Below are 19,710 nucleotides of genomic sequence, written 5' to 3' on the forward strand. Positions count from 1 at the left end.
TCATTTCTATCCTTTTTCAAAAACTATGTTGAAAGTTCAACGTCTCTGTCATGTTTCGCGCAGTATATTGCTTTAGCTCATAATGTCGATGTCCACAGCGGAACCGCCGCCGCTGGTGAACGTCACGGTCCACGCGTCTACAATCCTCGCCATCATCTTGTGGAACGTGGCCGGCGACGGCGGACACCCCATCATAGACTTTACGGCGCAGTACCGCTCCGCTGCGCCCGTTAACGGCTCCCTAGAGCCCTGGAGACCCATCAGTCCCAACCATATTAGCCCTAACTCGGTAAGTACCTTGCTGCTAAACTTTCCTATAGGCCGACGCAGAATGGAAACTGGTCACCTTGTAGACTTTACCGCGCAGTACCTTTCCTGCGCCTGTTAACGGCTCCTGAAAGTTCTGGAGACCCATCAGTCCCAACCATATTAGCCCTAACTCGGTTAGTTGAGACCTAGATCTGGCTAAATCGAAGCAAAATTTTAACTTGTCATCTTATATTCTTCACTGCGACTGTTTATGGCTCTCTGGAGCCCTGGTTAGGACTGGGTCATCAGTCCTAACAATATTAGCACAAACTCGGTAAGCACCTTACTGCAAAAACTTAGAGTAGCTCGAAGCAGAATGAAAACTGGCTACCTAATAGACTTCACCACCGTGACTTTTGGAGACCCATAGACTCAAATATAGTAACCCCGACGCGGTAAGATGAAATGAAACCATCTAGTTAGGCCGAAGCAAAATGTAAAGTTGTGACCTCATAGACTTCACCGTGCAGCACCGCTCCGCTCCTTTTAACGGCTCTTTGCATCCAGTGCCGTAAATAGGGCGGTGCCACCGGTGCCCAGGCACAGGGCGTAGACTCTGGGGGCGCAAGAATGGCCAGACTAGACAGATCCTTATTTTTCGAATTGCTCCCGATAAGTTCCCGCTGCACCCCAGAAATTGATGCCCCCGGAGTTTCCGAATGTAGTAAAAAAATTATCCATAGCCGAACATATAACCTCCTCCTTTTTGGAAATCGGTTAAAAAATAAAGGTGCAGTTATATAGAAGCTCGCACAGGGTGCAAAAAAGGCTATTTACGGCACTGTTTGCATCCCTAGAGACCCATCAGCCTAAACTTGGTACTCAAGTTAAAAAACACTTCGAAAAATGGATTACCCCTTCGATAATAAATTACACAAAGTGGCCTCATTTTTCTGCTTGTGTTTAAATATTTGCGACGCATTTTTTCAGAAGGATGTTTAGAACCTTATAACTGGTCCATAACGCCGTATGACGTGATATTCCAGCGGCAGATCGACGTGTACCACCTGGACACGAACGCGTCGTACTGGTTCCGCGTGTGGGCCAACAACGTGCTGGGCCCGGGCCCGCCGGTCGAGGTGCTCGCCACCACGCTATACAGCGACCAGGAAGCAGGTTAGTTAAAATAATTAGCTAAGGCGGAATATTTGTGTTTGATTCCCAGATTGTAAGTCTGATATAATAGTTTGAAGTGAGAACTACGTCGCGGTCACATGGTGTCCCTCATGATCTGCAAGGAAAGTTCTTCTGTCGCCCAACTGGTGTCCCCTACGCAATGGCCCAAACGGAAAAAGTGAAATATTACTTGGCGTTTAACGTGTTAAGGGAAATGTGCAGACAATATTGTTACCTAGAATCAAAGAAGAAAATGTGGGAATGTATAAACTGACCCTTTAGCATCAAGTGTAGAAAATACTTATTTAAACAGTCAGACAGAAAAAGAACCGACAAACCGCGTAGACAAGCTTGTGCACGTAGAGTACGTGTACTAGCTGGTCTCCTTCCTAGAGAACGACAACACTGTACGTCTTAGTTAATAAGTAGATTACTTAGGATCACACCTACCGAGTGGAGTGGGGAGAAAGTGACCTCGGCCGAGCACATCCATAATAAACATACCGAGTGCTTGGCCGAGACCACTGTCTGCCAACTCTACCCAGTACGTGTTTTAGGCCCTTATTGTAAAATTGTTTCGTTTACGTTGTTTAAACATGTACTCTTCTACATTATATTCATCATTAATCAAGCCCCATACGCTCACCGGTGAACCAGACACAATAGAATATCTATTGTGTCACGTTTTCCCACGATCGACGGGTTAAAAGACACTTCTAGCATAAAAAAAAGCGAAGCAAGAAAGAGGTGTCATTGTTGACCTCAATTACACGAATTCTCTTGATACTTGATAGTGATAATAATAGGTATATCTGTGTGCTTGATCGCTAAAGACGCTAAAGCGATTACGCCGAGTGGAAACCTTGTCAGGCTTCGAGATTGACACTAATTTCATGAGACACTTTAATCGGGCACATATTAGACGTCACGAAATGTTTAACAGGTCAATGTGTCGAATGTAGGTACGTCCTATTTGTGACGGTCAGCGAGCAGCCAGGGACGTAACTCATAAATCCAGCCTTTTGATATTTATGTACTTTGGTTTTTAGGGTTCCGTTCCTAAAAATCAAAACTTTAGGGGATTGATAAGACTTCGGAGTCTGTCCGTCTGTGTGTCACCAGGCTGTATCTCGATAGCTATAAGACAGATAAAATGTTCACAAATTATTTCGTTTTGTACCGTTCATTGTACAAAGTATATTACTACTATTGCTTTCATAGGATCGAGACTATACAGACTTGGTATAAAGTCCATTTTTGAGTAGAAATCAGCTACGTAAAAAAATGTTACCACTAAACACTGCGCAAGGTGACAAGCTTATACATGTAAGTAAATCCACGAAGCATCACTATAACGAACCCTGTCCACCACTTCCAGAGCTATACAAGCACTTCCTGGAGGGTGCGGAGAGCTTCGACACCCGGACGTGGGTGGCGGCGGTGTGCGTCGTGATGGGGACGCTGTGCGTGCTCGCGGTGGGCACCTGCGCCGTGCTGTGCCGCGAGTGGCGCCGACCAGGTGAGATCTAGCGCCCGCGACGCCCGCTGCCCAGACTCTACTTTGTGTTCTGATAGGCGGTGGCATATTGGCAGCAAATATCTCCTCAGCATCGGCAAGAAATTAAATCAACATTGGCAGCAAAAGTATATCGTCAACATTGGCAGCGAAAATATATCATCACACTAATTTAAAATTAGTGGTGAATTTTAAATGGGACCCCCTTCTATTCACATTTCACATTTTTAAGAGCGGAAACGCTGCCGCTATTTTTTCCTATGATTGCGGCGGTACTTCAGCCAAAATCTCTCTAACATTGGCAGCAAAATTTAAATTTTGTTTGATAGTAGCATAGTCAAATCAGAAATGCTCAAATGTTTGGCAGCTTCAAATCAAATTCCTAGAATTAAATCGCCCTTGTCCCAAACATTTTTTGTACATCTATTAACATCAGAGGTGCTCAAAATTATCATAATTTTCGAATACATCTCAAATACCGCTACCTTAATTCTTGGTCCACTAACGAGGTCTTTCGTTCAGGGACATCAGGGGTGCTCAAACGGTTGGCGTCGAAACGACACTCAATATGCCTCGAAGATCGATGAATTGTATAATCACGATCATCAATAGTTTAGAGCATGTTTTTAACAGTCTAGCTCGACCCCATTTTCAAGTCTTGTATAATACATGCGCACGCGCCTCTGTATTTTAGAATCTCAATATATTTAGTACAAATACATCTTAAGTCAACATTCCACTACGGTAGCGTAGTTTCCAAATTAAAAGACACTTAATGAAATTGCAAATTAGTAGAGTTCTCAGGGTACAACTCTGAGACCGCTGTTATTCGATGTAATATAAACAAAAATCAAGACCTTATAAAGGCATACTTTAAAACGCTTAATCTCATTTATATACTTCAGTAGCTGTTTAAATTTTAGTAGTAGGAATGTAGGATTTGAAAAATAGGTAGTATTTTTGATCATAATACAATTTTCTTTAATCGATCAATTGCAATATAATAAGGAAAAATGATAAAAGAAATGATAGGAAGCTTTCTTATAAACACAATGTAGTAAACTACTTAGACTTAAGAACATTTTAAGCATCATATACATTTGAAGTAAATAACTTTTTTAAATAGTATCTACAGAATACTACAAATGCTTTTGTAAAAAGTGCCAATCCACATTTATAATCTTCCATTTTTAAATTAGATTAAATTTTCTAAAATAATATTAAAAACCAAAAGTTTAATATTAAAAGTTATTAAACAGCAAAAGGTGCTATGCTGTAAAGTATGCAATATTTTTTGTAACTTTTGATAATGCACAGCTTTTAAATATCTGAGGGATTTTTTTATTAATGGTCTGAGCAACTACAAATAGATCAATAAGTTCTTAAAAATGTAGTATAAACAAAGCTCTCTTTTGTTCCAATAAACAATACAATATTAAACGACTAGAGGGGCAACAGTATAATTATTTATATTTTAAATTAAATAATAACAAGTCATAAGGTCTGTTGTGATTCCGAACCCCTCAGATATCGGTAAGTTTTCTACTGGACCAACTGCACGTCAATTAAAATATCGAACAATAAATTCATGAATAGTACAATTAATATAGGCAGCACATTAGTCCTAAATAAACTGTTTTTAAAATTTCCTCTAGTGTTGCTTAAATGAGCTATGGTAAATTGCTTAAGTAAGTATGTCTTAATTTTTATAACACTCAAGTAATATTTTATTGGGAAGACCACAATTACTATAAATTTCTGATATAATACAAAAGTATTATCTGATCAAATTGTATGTTATAGTTGAACATGGATTTGAAAAGAAGTCTACCTCAAGGGACTGTATTAGGTCCTCTCCTCCACTTCTTGTATCAATTTGCTAAAAGTATGATCTGAAATGTATTTTTTTTTCCTGTCCACAGGCCTAGATGGCCCGTGTTCTCCGTGATCCGAAATGTATTTGATAATTTCAACTTTCAATATCCTTACAGTGCTTAAGCAGTTTACCCACTAATATTAATTAATTCATACGCTTATAGCAATTTTTTAAATTAAATTTATAATCTTTAATACTAGGCCTAACAGTAATAAAGATTTGATTAAAATTACTAAGCAAAAAAGTGATAAAATTATAGAAAATTATCATAGTTTGAATTTCCTTTCCAAAATTAACAATAAAAAATTGAAAAACATTCCTATTAATAATAGTTTTACTAAAACGAAATGCTTAAAAGATAAGTTCAAAATATAAAGGTAATAAAAATCCAAAAAAAATTAAGTATATTTAAATTTAGATTTTTACTATTAAAATACGTTTTAAATTGACAAAATTATCTTGCCTTAATACTTATAAGCTGTATATAAGCAATAAACTTGAATTCTATTCTTATGATTGTCGTAGGACCAGATAAGAGCTGCTTAGAATTTAGAGCACTTTTAAAATCGTAGGATACTTAAGATTTATAATGCACTTCCATAGTCATTAAACCCCTTACAAAATATGACCCCTTTTTATCGAATATTTTTTATATTAAGACAGAATAACTTAGTCATAAGTTCTTTTATAGAGATGATTATACAATACATCTCAAACTTAATACTGATTATTTTGAATACCGTCACAAAAAATTGGGATTTTCTATATCATTTACAAAATACACAAGAAAAGATACAAACACTTGCTATCTAACTCTCGAAAATTTGTTTTACATGCAGGAAATAACTTAGAATTTAATAAAGCTTTGAAAACAAGTTTACAACAAAGATATTATATAACATATCTGCTTCTAAACAACTAACGCTTAATTGAAACCACCGAATTGTCGAACAAACAATTTTACTAGAACGATCTTCGTATGCTTTTTCATTTAAGCGTTAGGTGCTTGGAGCATTAATAGTTTCTAGAGTTTTTATCTAATCGCATGTCTCGCATATCTTCCTCGGTTGAATATGCTGCATTTGTTCATTTTTATTCATTCGAAATTTTTTCTTCTTCCCCTTCTATCGCACTCGCTTGGATCGCACGCTTGGACTGCGGGGCTGCACACTAATACATTAACACACGGTGACGGTACGTATTAAAATTTACTCATTAACCCTTCGTCTATGGTTTGTCTATGGTTCCTCTATGGCACGAACCATAGAGTACGCAGAGGAGCAGGACGTTATAGAGCTAGTGCCTAACATAATTTTGAATCCTGGCTTCATGGAGTCCGACCCGGTCCGTCCTCGGGAGACGTACGCGGCGTCGATCATCAAATCGGTGGAGTGTCCGGGGCCGGGCAAGCCTAGGCGTGTCTGATTCTCGTCTATACTAAACCTTAGAATATTCTATCTTACCGATCCGGGACTGTTGTCATGATGAGCTAGGTTAGAGTGATGTCAGACAGAATGGACGGAGAAGAATTGATTCGAAAAAACGAATATTATCAGAATAAAGATTTAACACATTTCTTGGTCAGGATTCAAAAGACTTTAAAGTAGGTCAAAATTAATTGGTGAATAGCATTTGCTTATGTAAAAACCAAATTCTTTTATATTTTTATTCCTTGTCTTGTGGTCAATGTTTAGTAGAGGTCTATGGAAAAAAAACGATTTTACATAAGCTTACGATACGATTCCTATTGCATAAAACTAGGCTGTAGTTCGTAACAGCTTTTGTGGTTTCAATGCGACATCATATTATAATATCAAAAATATTATTATATCATATGTCCGACCAAATTTTAATAGCGTGATTTTAAGGGTAAGGACATATCAGTAATGTGGTGGGTATTTTGCTATCGGAATGGAAAGATAGGATATTCTATAGTTTTTAGAAAATATTGTTCAATTGATAAAAACAATGTACTTTTCCAAAAAGTTTTAACCTTTTTTTAAAATAGGTATTATAAGACTCGTGTAAAAAATTTGGTGAAGTATACTGGGTTTAATAGTATATAGTGTTTAAGCGTTTTATGCTAATCTTTGCTGGTGTTACCGTTGTAGAATTATAATACATACTTCAAGATCTGTATTCTGAATTCCCACCGTTTGATATTATAATTACGAGCAAATTAATACTTAATAAAAGTAAGAAAATTTAAACACCAAAAATAATTCACACTGGTAACCCAGCAAGCGTGTTTGGAATAATATTGCTTAATGTTTGAAAAGAAATTGTTGATGTTGCTAGCTATAAAAATGTAACTTTAATTAATTATTTTTGCAATACATAATGTATTAATATATTTTTATATCGAGATCTCAGGTAAGGTACATTGAATGCTTTTTAAACTATAATAATACTGTGATTATTTTACTTCCAAAGGTACGTTTGCGTTTTATTTTATAGAAAATCATTAGATTTTTATTTATTTGATAGCATGTAATTTTAATATAGATCAAGGGAGACTGTTTGCCACTATCACTAAAGCTTAGAATTAGGACATAGATATACGTAGAGGTTACGATTATAGTGTATCACTCGACTCACTGGCTGTTAAGGCATTTCTAAAGTACGTTAAGCGTTCTAGAGATCTAAGCACAGCTTTTTACAGTACAAGCCACCGCTATACGGGCGAATCGACAATATAGTAGTAATAGCTAACTAGTAGATATAAACACATTTGAAGGCAATGAGACGAAATATTTGTAAGATTAGGATTCGTTTGTCATGTGCATTTAAAAATTATAAAGTCAATTAATAGATATACAAACATTAAAATGCAAGGTTTGCAATCTTATGTTGCGTATAAGTCCTATTACTTATTTTCTAAAATATGCGTAAAGTAATATGTAAAAATTGTAACGTGTCTGTATGATTTTATAAAGATCTAAAAAGTAGACTAAAATAATTTTAAATTTCCCATTTTTTGGAAATATGGGCTAGGCCAGGTCTTCCCAAACTGTACGCCGCGGCGCCCTAGTGCGCCGTGAAGCCTCTCCACGGCGCACTAAGGCCTAGAGGGGTGCCGCCGTGAGTCGATCCTTCATCATTATCCGAAACCACAAAAATTATAAAATTTAATTATAATATAAATTATGTAAAGATGGTAGATGATTAAATATTTGTTTATTACTATTTACCTGCTTAACCTAACTATAATAATCATTAAAGGTATTTTATTTATGTATATTTTTCTAATATCTAGGTAGAGTAGGGCGCCGTGACAAAATATTTTACGTGTAACTGCGCCGCAGGCTGAAAAAGATTGGGGCCCCTGGGCTAGGGAGTACTGCAAGGGTAACTGCTGAACCTTTAAGTGTACGAAATATACAAAAATGACGAAACCGTACCTTGTAAAAAAATGAACATGACAAATTGATGAAAATATTAATTAGGTGGGATGTTAATTAATGAATGAAAATGTTTAAGAATGTTGTTATGAATTTGAAAACAGTTTATTTTTGTATACATGGTGTATACATATCAGGAAAGCCTTATGTATTGAAAGTAATATCTTAACTTCTTCCTCCTTTAAAATGGCAATCATAATTAGATCAAGGTACATTCCTTAAAATATCTGAATATTTTTGTAATATTTTTAAATTACAATTTGAGCCGTTATTGATAAAAATGCTTTCAAGTAATTTTAAGTACAGTTTAAACTTGTCTTGATCTAATTATGGTCGAGAACTCTCTAATCCTTCAATCTTTAAAGCTCATTGCCTTTCTGTGTTTACTACCTTTCTCTTTGTATTCACTTGTACTTAAACAAGTTAACAATTAATGCTATTTGAAACTTCGCTTCTTTACTTTATATTGAAGACTGAAAATTTCTAACTTTTTTTATTACATTGATTTTTATTTAAATAAGATTGACGTTAAAATTATTATCTTTATCTTGCCAATTGATGTTCTATGATTTGAATATCATTAATTGTTAACTGTAACTGATATTCCTAACTGCGTTGTGCTTAAACGAATATATTGATAGTATCTATCCGTCTTGCGAGATGTTATTTACTGTGCTATAGCGTCAATTATATATTCAATATAACTTTAAAATACTTATGCACCTTTATCAGTTTCTTTTTCTGTATATTCTTTATTAATAATTTCAAATACTCCAGTATTTTAGATATTTTCGTTTTCCTTTTCATTTATATTTGTAAAAGTAACGACTCGACGATCGAAATTTTCAATCATATCGAAATTTACTCACTAGTTTTAATCGTACTATTTGAATCTTAACTAGCTCTCTCGTTAAAGTATAGTCAAGGTATAGAAGCTTAGGAATAAAAAGCGTGCAAAACATGACAAGCCTTTAACTATCCAAAAATGTTTTTTTTTTATATAATTAACAATGTTTATGGTTTAATTTTCCTTTTAAAGTCCGTATTTAAATATTTTATTACTCTAGTCTACTTTTAAAATGGCATAGATTAGACAAAATTGGGTTTTTTTAAGGATAGGAAAAGTCTTGTCATTTGCATTATTTCGTAGGTTGTGTTTAGTTAAGCAGACGCGCGTAGGCTATAGCGAGTGAGAGTCAAGACTGGGCTGGTCGTAGACACTCCGGGAGGTATTGCGACGTTGCGGGTAGTTTTATATTTTTCATAAATTGCTGATTAATGTCAGTGTTGCCATATCCATCGGTGGAATAATTGTTGAAGGAATCCCCTTATTGATAAAATGTTTAAATAATTGAATCCAGAAGCTTTACAATGTTTTGCCTTTTTGTACTTCTCAGGCTTCACATTGTATAGTGTATCAATTGTGTAAATATTTTTACTAGCCAGGGGGTTAGACTATAAAGTATTTATTACTTCTACTTTACTTTTATTCACTCCTGAATACAACTATCAGATCAGCTCCGACGATCTGATGCTAGATATTTCGGAAACAAACGGGTTTATGCTCGGTTTTGAGGATTTTTGATAGGAGTTTCTTCTTTTTGGCATCTTTTCAACAGCATTGTTGGTTGGTTTACGTTTTTACGTTAGCCAATTAAAAGCGCTAGATAATACTCGAAGATAAACTCCAGTCAAAATTCCTCAGACATGGGGCATAACTCATAAGTGAATGAAAGCAGCTTTGCTACTTGATAATATTTGAGTGAAAATAGCTAACTCTCAATTTATGCAATTTGGTATGGTGGGTTTTACTATATTTTATTTAATAATAATTATTATTGTGACATGGTAATCGGTATAGCATAATATTTTTTCATGTATCAGTAGTATTTTTTTATATTGTTGAATTTTAATATAGGTAGGTTTTTTTTCATTCTCAAGTTTTTATTTTCAGTAATTCTTAGGTCATAAACATACGACATGGCCAAAACGTATGAAACCTGTAATTTAGTTTGTAATAATATGTATGCACTGCACACGCATGATTGCTGTAGATATAACCTTGTGCCTTTTTATTGCAATCAATTTTGTAATTCGTAATGTTAACCTTTTTTATATTCCCTAGGATAATAATGTTCATTGTACACAATTGTAAACTGCCACTTTTGACATGCTAAATGTTGCCATGTAAATAAAAAGAAGGATACGTAACTATCACATCTCTCTCTAATGTTAATGTATAATTGAAATTACTTACTGCTATATTGTATTGATCACAATGTCTTTCAAATTGCATTTAAATGCATGAAATTTACTAAATGAATTTTAACAATTTGCATGAAAACTATTCACTCGAAATCCGTCCAAAAATAATTTTACAAAGGGTTTCAAGTTGAATATTATATTTTACTAACTCCCATCTCTATGTCATAATATGTGCAATATTTGCCAATCACACAACAATAATTTACTAAACCTAGTTCTAATAGAATTCAAAATTTTACGTGTCACAAAATTATAATCTGGCTTTCTTAAAAAAAACTACATTATTTTCTTGTATTGAACTAAAAATATTTGATAGAATATAAAATATCGTCTCTTTTAGAAAGTGCTAAGGTTATTCTGTCTTAACATGGCACACATTCATTTTGATAATTTTGATTTAATTGTTCAAAGTCATATTTGTGGACTTGACATCTTGCGATTACATCATGACTCATGAATGTGCTTTTTGTGATGCTAAAAGTTTTATAATGCATAATAATATCATTTAACCATTATAACACTTTTTAATAAAGCAATATAATGTCTAGTTTTTATTCTGTATACCATTTACTTTATATTAAAGTAATATATTTTAGTATTATTTTATAATTTAAGGTTGTCTGTTCGTATGCACGTCCAATATGGGACAGCGAATGTTATTTTGCCATTATGATATTGTTTGAGAATATGTTACCATTAATGATATTTTTAACTGGCAATATTTTAAGTATAGTTTGTATTTGCTAGAATAAAATGATACACCTAAAACTACGAAATACAGTGGTTGTGAGGGATTGGAACTCATCAATATTTATTTGAAAAGATCTTTCACTAGGAACACCAAGCTTGTTAAAAGCTACGAATAAAAAAATAGCTTCAGCGTGCCTAAGAAATTTTTATCTGTGGGCAAATTTCGTTGTTCATATTATTAAATTGTCTAATCATTTAAATAGCAGTGCAATTAAAGACACTAGATAAATAGGTTCTTATTTTGATAAGTAGGTACATGTGAGCAGCCTTTTAAATTGTTAACGATATTAACGATTCTTTTTAACGATTGTTAACGATTCTTATTTGTAATTTTAAATGAAATCTACTTTTTATTTGAAATTGTGAGTGTACATTTGACACCATTTTTTTTAATGGCAACCCCATAATTGGCTGTTAAATATGTTTTTTAAATGTGTGTTGGCAACGGCATATACCAAATATGTGATTAAATTCCAAATAAATGTATGTGATTTATATAATTCGTTTATTCAAAAAAATATTTTTTAATTTGAAGTTAAGTTTGTTATTTAATGTTCAAAATTATGTTAAATTGTTTATTTTTTTTTTTATTTGTTAAAATGCTAATTTCTCGCTGATGTTTTTAGCGATAAAGCAATAGAAAATGCTATTGTGATGTTAAAACCATTCCCATTAAAACAACATTTTACATGACACTTTGTTTTATTTTACAACCAATTAACAAATAACTGCTTAGTGACTAACTAAACTAAGATATTTTGTATGGATGTTAATGTATTCCACTGAGAAAATATAGTATCCAATACGCTATTGGTCAAATAAGGCAGAGACATATGATACAAACAAGAGAGATGGGAAAAGAGATAAACTATAATAATTTATTATGATCCAAGTTGTTTGATCATAATAATAATAATTATTGTAATACCACCCTTAGCTCATTTATATTAAAATTTGATATTCCAGAGTGTTTGTTACAATAATTGAAACTGCTGTTTGATTTTCATTCAATAAGAGCTGCTCTCCGAGTCTGAATCCTGAAAGAATAATTACCATCACGTTGAAAAGTATAATATTATGTAAGTTATCAATGCTAAAATATAGTAACATCCTATCATTGTTAATGGTTTCAGTTACCTATTTGAATAAGCGTTGCTAATATGATAACTTTATTCCAACGTATACGTAGAAACGGCCATTAATTATTTTTTTTTCTCTTTTTCTCTCTTTCATATTTTACATCACGAAAAAAATGGCTATCTTGCAAAAGTGAAAGAGACAAACAGTAATCAACTGGTCAATGAACCTGTAGAATTTATTCTACAGGTTCATTGACCAGGCTGTTAGCTTTTTAACTTCTCTCCTACTTACCAAGTCCAGTTCATTAATAGCCTTCTCCAAAGCCAGCAGGCCGGGATCATGAGGACCGAACACACGGCACTCCTCTTCAAAGAAGCGCTCCATCCTCAACCGAAGGTCCTCAATGTACGGATCACGGACGTACCGAGTCTCCGCTAAGATATCGGATGGTGTGTAGAAGCTGAAAATTGAGGAATACATGGTTAAATGGCTATTTGGCATCGTATAGAGGGGTAAGATTTTATTTAATAACTATAATAAAATACGATACTTACATTCCTTTCATTTTGGTTAACAATAACGTTGTCCCCTGTTTCCTCCCTGGATAATGCCGATAGAGTTATATTTTTTTCCCTGAATATCTATGGCCACTATTAGCAGATATGTTTTCTTTCTTTTCATAATTTAATTATTAAAAAACATATGAAGTTCAAAAACCCAAAAAAGGGCCAGATTTTCCGCTGTGTTCAAACATCCCGAAAACAAATTTGGCTAGATTATATAAAAAAAACCTAGGATCACAGCTCAAGCCTTGCTTTAATTTTTAATGAAAAAAGTACTTTTGGAGAAGAAAGCAGGGGACAACGAATCGTTCGATTTAAGCTGTACCTAGTTGTCTCTATCGCGCTCTGCAGGGGAAGGCTTGACTCTTTGAGGTTAGAGAGACAGCAATGGATTTTACAAATAGTTGTTTTTCATTTCTCTAGGCCTTGGTGTACCCTCTTAATATAAGTACGTTCAAGGTATCTCTTCATTTACCTTGGTCTTTATCCATTAACTTGGTACTACCTACCATACTAACGCGACTTTTAATTAAATTTACAGGTGTACATGTTGCGTCAATAGTCAATACTATGTTTACATGAATAATTCAAACAGATCGTTTACTTTATGACGTATTATCGTGTAAATTGCTATAAACTAGCTATAAAGTATAAATTGTCGTCTTCGATCGTGTTCGTGGGCCGTGGCTATCAACTTATTAACAGCGTGAAACAGTTATCTCATGTTTGTACTCTAGTGCAAAATGAAGCATCCTTATGTAAAACTCTAACCCACTAATAATGAAATTACCAAGCCATGTTGGGTCCTTATCTGATAAGTTAGAAAAAGGCACGACAGACTAGGACATATTAACATTTTATAATTAATACGCATGCTGTGCGACTTTCTGTTAGTTACAGGGTAAAGAACTAACTTTAAATTGTGGATATATTATGTAAAAGTTAAAACTCAAACCTGCTCAAGGAGTCCAGATAGTCCTGGGGGAAGGTATTCAGGCTCTCTCTCATCAACTGCCACGGATCGTCATAGGTTCCGGCTTTGGACTATAACATAAAGGTATGATGATGCAGTTCTTACCTAAATAAATCAACGAATATATAGATAGATGTTTTTGCCACCTGTCTCGGAAAAGTTTTCCTAGAGGAGGTAAAGTCTACCTAAATTTTTTGAGCTCTATTTTTTCAACTCGGCCCTGGTCCACATTACACCAACAAAACATAACAAATTGCTCCAAAACCTTACATTGAGAACTCCGAAAAATCCTAGTCTCTAACTCTGATATTTTGAGATGCTGTAACTTTGAATTTCGAAATTCGAATTCTGAAGAGATTAAAGTGCTAATATTTTCAAAGGCTCACCTTCCTATAACTGTCAAACTCTTTATCAGTCACCATCGTGCTCGACAATGCTATACTAGACATAGAGTCCGTATCGTCACCAAGAGACGGCTCGTAGTCATATAAATATGGAGGCAGACTTATGTAGTCTGGATAGTCTAACTCCGTCAGCAGCTCCGAACGATTGCTGGGTATTCTCGCCAAAACTGACGCAAACATGTTCATATTTAGATTGATTTTATCGTCTTTCAGCCAATAGAATTTCTTGTGGACCAGCTGAAAATATGTACCTATGTAAATAATAATAATGATTGATTTAAGGCGAATTTGAGATAAAATATTCAAATAATACAACAAATCTGTAAACTGTATAATGTAGACTCTACATGAAAAAAAAACATAATAGTAAAGCTCTACATATTGTAATTTGTAGAGACTTTATCGGTGCTTTAATTCCTTTTACTTACTTACCTACTTTTCCAGTACTTGCTTACCTACTTGTACAAGGTAAGAGATGGTTTTTCGGAATTGCTGATGTAATTTGCACCAGGGCTTTAGTTGTAGTACGGGAAACTCACGTAAGTGTTACGTCAAGTTTGGGCTTGATGTTTAATCGATATCGTATCTACGTGAGGTGAAACACGCCTACATGAGCAGATACGGTTCATGAACATGTTGTATATTATATATGTAGGAGAAAAATAAAATGAACATAAAATATATAAAATAATTCTAAAGACAGTTCAGAGCAACGTCTTGCCGTGCCGTCAGACAACTTCTGATCTGTCGATAATAAGTCATCCCCTTTTTATAAAGTTGTGGGGATAGAAAGGGAAGAGAACCGAGTGGGGACTGGGGAGAGGCCTGTTCGTCTATGACGTATCAACTGACTATCCACCAACTGTCAACTGACTGTCCAAATATCAATTGACTATTCAGCAACTATCAACTGACTATCCAACAAAAACTATTGCGGAAGTATATTTATAAATTAAAATTACAAATACGAGTATTTCTTACTCTCCCACATATATGCATATCTATCTGACCACTACTCTATGTGGCCTTCTGGATGTTGGGATTCTAAACTTCAAATAAAACTATTAATTCTCTTGTAACAATATATATTCTCATCTCATAAACTTTTCCCAACATTAATTTTACTAATTTTTATATCTTGCCAATATGAGACATACTTTTTTACTCACTTCTTACAAATTGTCACTTGTATGTTTTTTAATAACAAAGGAGGTTTACAGAGGAGGCCTTATTCGATTCAACATGCCGCCCACCAAGGACATCTTGTAATGTCCTTAACTTCTAGACAGGTACAAAAATTAGAACTAACAAACAATAAGAACTAAACACAACCGCCCACCGTAAGCTTAGTGCATTAACTAAACAAACTTTTGTAAACAAACTCCAACATAATATACCTTTAACAATAACAATATAATAGTACTATAAAACAATTAACAAATTATTCACATACAGGTAGTAAGCACAACTTAGACGTGGGTCGTTTAATTAAGGAGCTGTTGCATTTGAGAGTTACGACCCGCGTGATCTGATCACTACCAGGGTGTTTAGTAACTACCCGTCCCATAAGCCACCTAGCCGGAGGCAAGCCGTCCTCCTTTACTAACACTACATCACCCACGTTGGGCTCAGGTATTTGTTTTGCCCATTTGTATCTCTGCAGCATATAGGTGAGATATTCGTCAGACCAGCGTTTCCAGAAATGTTGTACCATTCGCTGGGCAACCTGCCATCGTCTCAAACTACTAATACCATTATTACCTACCTATTCTCTAATATCTTCAGCAACAGAAGATTGCTCAATTGCCACGTAATGACGAAGCTCTTTAGCAGCCGTAAAGTAAGAGCCGTTGTCGCTCCACATATTATCACTCACCAATCCTCTACGTGACACAAACCTCTTGAACCCTGCAATGAACCCGTCAGCAGATAAATCTCTAATGGCTTCTAAATGTATGGCTTTAGTAGCCATACATTCCAATTCCAAATTGGCATGTTCTATATGACCACTAAAACGTAAAATTCCTTCTTCATCTATTATAGGACATAATGACTTTAATTTACTTCTTGATTTACGATGTCCTACCTTCTTAATATCTTTAATTTCTATTCCTGTCCTGTACACAACTTCCGAAATCCTCTCTTTCAGAAATTTCCTTATCAAGTTCTTTACAGCTACTCACCCACTTCTGCAACTGAAATCCACACCTGGTAAGTATTTCCTTTATTTCTTTATATATCTGTAATCCTTCTTGTACTGATTGACAACCTGTCATTAAATTATCTACATAAAAGTCCCTTTTTATTATTTCAGATATTTTAGGATTATGTGCTGCTTCGTCGGTTGCTGTCTGCTGCAAAGTCTTCATCGCGAGATAAGGAGCTGAAGCTGTGCCGAACGTTATCGTTAATAATCGATATTCTTCTATTTCAGATCCTGGATCATCACGCCATATCACTCTCTGGAAATCAGTATCTTCAGAAGAAACTTTCACCTGCCTGTACATCTTTACAATATCAGAACAGATACTGATGGGGTGCATTCGCCATTTCATAATGATATGCCGCAATGGCGACTGCAACAAAGGACCTGCCGAGATATCATCGTTTAGAGATACTCCATTTAGTCCTTTCATAGAGGTGTCGTAAACGATACGCACTTTGGTTGTCAACCTGTCTTCTCGCACGACTGCGTAATGTGGTATATAAACAGCTGATGTATCCCTTTTAGAATTATCACGTGGAACTCGTTTGATATGACCAATATCTTTGTACTCCTTGAACACCTTTGAGTAACGCCGTGCTAATTCGGGATTTTTTTTGAATTTAGCTTCTAAGTGCATAATCTGATCCAAATCGTTAACTACTAAATGATGACAATTGACTGCATCACTCAGCGTCGATATCTTGCCTGACAAAATCCAGCCTAATGCTGTGTTCTGTGCCACTGGAAAGCCCGGTGGGCCTTGTATTAAACCGTCTCTCAAAATCTGGCCGTAAACTTCTGCGCCAAGTAGAATATTTATTCTACTAGGCGTATGATAAGCTGGGTCTGCCAAGCTTATTGTTTCTAACTGAGGCCAGTGACTTAGTACAAACTTAGTGGATGGCAATAGAGATGTAATGTTCCTTAGAACATACGCCTTGACTTTACAACTAAAACTTGGATCTAGGTGTGAGTGAATTGTCACTGAAACAATGTTCTCAGACGCTAACTCGCCGTTCTCACCACCTATTCCTGAAATCATTGACTTCACTGGCGTCTTTTCGAGTCCAAGAAGTTGAACTGCATCTTCAGTTATGAAAGACGCCTGCGATCCCTGATCTAGCAAAACTCTAAGGAGTTGTGTTGACCCATTTCTCGACTGTGCTTCGACAAGAGCTGTAGCCAACAAAACCTGTGATGAAACTGACTCCTTAGAAAAATGCGATATTACACTTGTGGCGGGTTCACCATCCGATTGCGATTCCTGAATATTCGAAACCGCTGAATTGACACTTACCTTTGCAACGTTGTTGCAGGCGGTCGAATTTGAGACAACTTTAGGATGTAGCAACGAATGATGCTTTCGATTGCAAATGCGACACGAAGCATTATATCTACAGAACTTGGCCGCGTGGTTGGGACCTAAACAATTAAAACATAAGCCACTATTTTGGATGAACTGTTGGCGTGACTCGTAACTCTCTTTTGCAAACTGTTTACAATTACTTATTTTATGTTGTTCCTTACAAAATTCACAATAATAATGAATCACATTGACATTATTATCAGGGTTTACAACATGATGTACTTTAGACTTGCTATAACTTGCAATCATATTTGGTTTCGGCTTGACTGACTTTTCATCAAGAAATTCTAGCGCCCGAAATCTAGCCTCTAAAAAATCTTTGAACTGCGATAGCTTGGGAAGTTCGTCAAGTGTGCTAATTTGAGTTTCCCATAGCTTGCGGGACTCACTGTCTAACTTCGCGCTCATTATATAAATTATTAGAATGTCCCAAGAGGTTACGTCAATTCCAAGATTTTTCAGACCATTTAAACACTCCATCGTAGTGTCTAACAGACACTTAACAGACCTAGAATTATTCTCCGTCACATTACCTTGAGTCATTAAGCGCTTCAACAAATTGTTCGACAGAAATCTTTTATTATTGTATCGGCCTTTTAACAGAGTCCAGCATTCTTCATAATTAGATGAAGTGACCGGTATGTGTCGAACAAGTTGTTCAGCTTCACCTATCAACAAACCCTTTAAATAATGCAATCGTTGAACATCATCTAAACTTTCATTCTTATGAATGAGTGATTCAAACAAATCTTTAAACGTTGGCCATTCTGAATAATGACCAGAAAATTTTGGTATAGAAATTTTCGGTAATTTAACACTATCATTAGAAATAGACTTGGCTTGGACTGATTTTACTGAACTACTACCTAATCTTTCGAGATATTCCTTTAATTCACTTTTGTAATCTATGTAAATCTCTTCAACGTATTCATAAATTTCATCAGTAAAATATTCATCTTTAGTTTGACTATCTAAAGAAGCCGTTTGAATTATTTCATTATGCGTATTTAAGAATCCATCCCAAATTTGCTCAAGTAAATCTAATCGAGTACTGATATACCCACGTGTAATCCTATCCTTAGGCGATTTTCTTAAATTTATTCTAGCCTTTTCAATTACAGACTTCTTATTTATTTGCAATTTATATAGCGCCTCCATTATCTTATGAAACTTTACAAGTGTCAAGAAATATCTGAATTCCAAGTCCTAACCTTGTAACTTGTAAGTAACTTCACTAAGTAAAAAATTCTAAAAAAGTTTACAAGTATGAAAACTTAATACAAAATCAAAAATCGGGCATAGGTTCCTCGTATGAACACAATTTCTTAACTGTAATTATTATTCTAAGTACTAAATCTATTTAAAATTTCTAAGTTTCAACTCACTAATACTTAAGGTTCAAAATTGTCTATACTTATTCCGCTTCGATTATTCTCTTTATAAATGGACTGTAAAATGTACTCACAACTTTTTCACCACACTTATCGTTTCACTGTTGAAGACCTCTATCTTCAATCCTCTGGAATAGACAGCCTGGCAACACCTTCCGACGATCCGTCCAACTCGCAGCGCCCCTTGACGCCGTCCACCGGAACTGCCTCTTGTCACCAACTTGTCTGCTTGGCTTGGTGACAACTGCCACACTTACAGTGACAGTGGTACCAACTGCAGCTTCTCCTTGCTGCACGTTGATACTTCAGTACCGACGTGATGCGCTTCAATGCCGATCTAGCATTGGTTTCCACGCATTGGACAAAAACCACAGGAATCCGGATCTTCAAACACCAAAATGATCCGCCTTGTCACGGACCAAAATGATCCGGCTCGTCACGGACCAAAATGACCACTACTCTATGTGGCCTTCTGGATGTTGGGATTCTAAACT

At 35.2% G+C, this 19,710-nt stretch overlaps 2 protein-coding genes across 4 annotated transcripts in view; one reads left to right on the forward strand and one right to left on the reverse strand.

Annotated features, from left to right (window-relative positions):
• LOC121732887 overlaps positions 1 to 7,090 on the forward strand; it is a 48,824-nt gene extending 41,734 nt beyond the window's left edge. The window contains exons 4-7 of one of the 2 annotated variants that reach the window (XM_042122907.1): positions 99 to 289; positions 1,296 to 1,425; positions 2,804 to 2,944; positions 6,085 to 7,090. In XM_042122907.1, the coding sequence (XP_041978841.1) occupies positions 99 to 289; positions 1,296 to 1,425; positions 2,804 to 2,944; positions 6,085 to 6,242 (620 nt within the window). In that variant the 3' untranslated portion in view covers positions 6,243 to 7,090. Of the gene's footprint in view, positions 1 to 98; positions 290 to 1,295; positions 1,426 to 2,803; positions 2,945 to 3,463; positions 4,109 to 6,084 lie in introns of those variants that run through there. The other variant, XM_042122908.1, reaches the window with a different exon arrangement.
• A 5,075-nt stretch (positions 7,091 to 12,165) lies between these two features.
• Positions 12,166 to 14,807, reverse strand: LOC121732894. Of its 2 annotated transcripts, none has more exons than XM_042122919.1 (5): positions 14,709 to 14,807; positions 14,236 to 14,490; positions 13,832 to 13,920; positions 12,605 to 12,773; positions 12,166 to 12,270 (listed from the first exon to the last, which is right to left on the reverse strand). In XM_042122919.1, exons 2-5 carry the CDS (start codon positions 14,437 to 14,439, stop codon positions 12,241 to 12,243), a joined length of 492 nt encoding a protein of 163 aa, XP_041978853.1. In that variant the 5' UTR covers positions 14,440 to 14,490; positions 14,709 to 14,807; the 3' UTR covers positions 12,166 to 12,240. The 2 variants fall into 2 exon arrangements, with proteins under 2 accessions (XP_041978853.1, XP_041978852.1); XM_042122918.1 differs by having other exon boundaries at positions 14,686 to 14,807.
• Positions 14,808 to 19,710: the final 4,903 nt, after the last annotated feature.

Source organism: Aricia agestis, chromosome 13 (assembly GCF_905147365.1).
Source record: "Aricia agestis chromosome 13, ilAriAges1.1, whole genome shotgun sequence".
Taxonomy (NCBI): domain Eukaryota; kingdom Metazoa; phylum Arthropoda; class Insecta; order Lepidoptera; family Lycaenidae; genus Aricia; species Aricia agestis.

Coding starts and splice junctions, on each gene's coding strand:
- LOC121732894 (XM_042122919.1), bottom strand. CDS start 14,439: ATGAACATGTTTGCGTCAGTTTTGGCGAGAATACCCAGCAATCGTTCG. Junction 13,921..14,235: donor AGTTTGACAGTTATAGGAAG/GTGAGCCTTTGA, acceptor TTTATGTTATAG/TCCAAAGCCGGAACCTATGA. Junction 12,271..12,604: donor CTATTAATGAACTGGACTTG/GTAAGTAGGAGA, acceptor TTATTCTTTCAG/GATTCAGACTCGGAGAGCAG.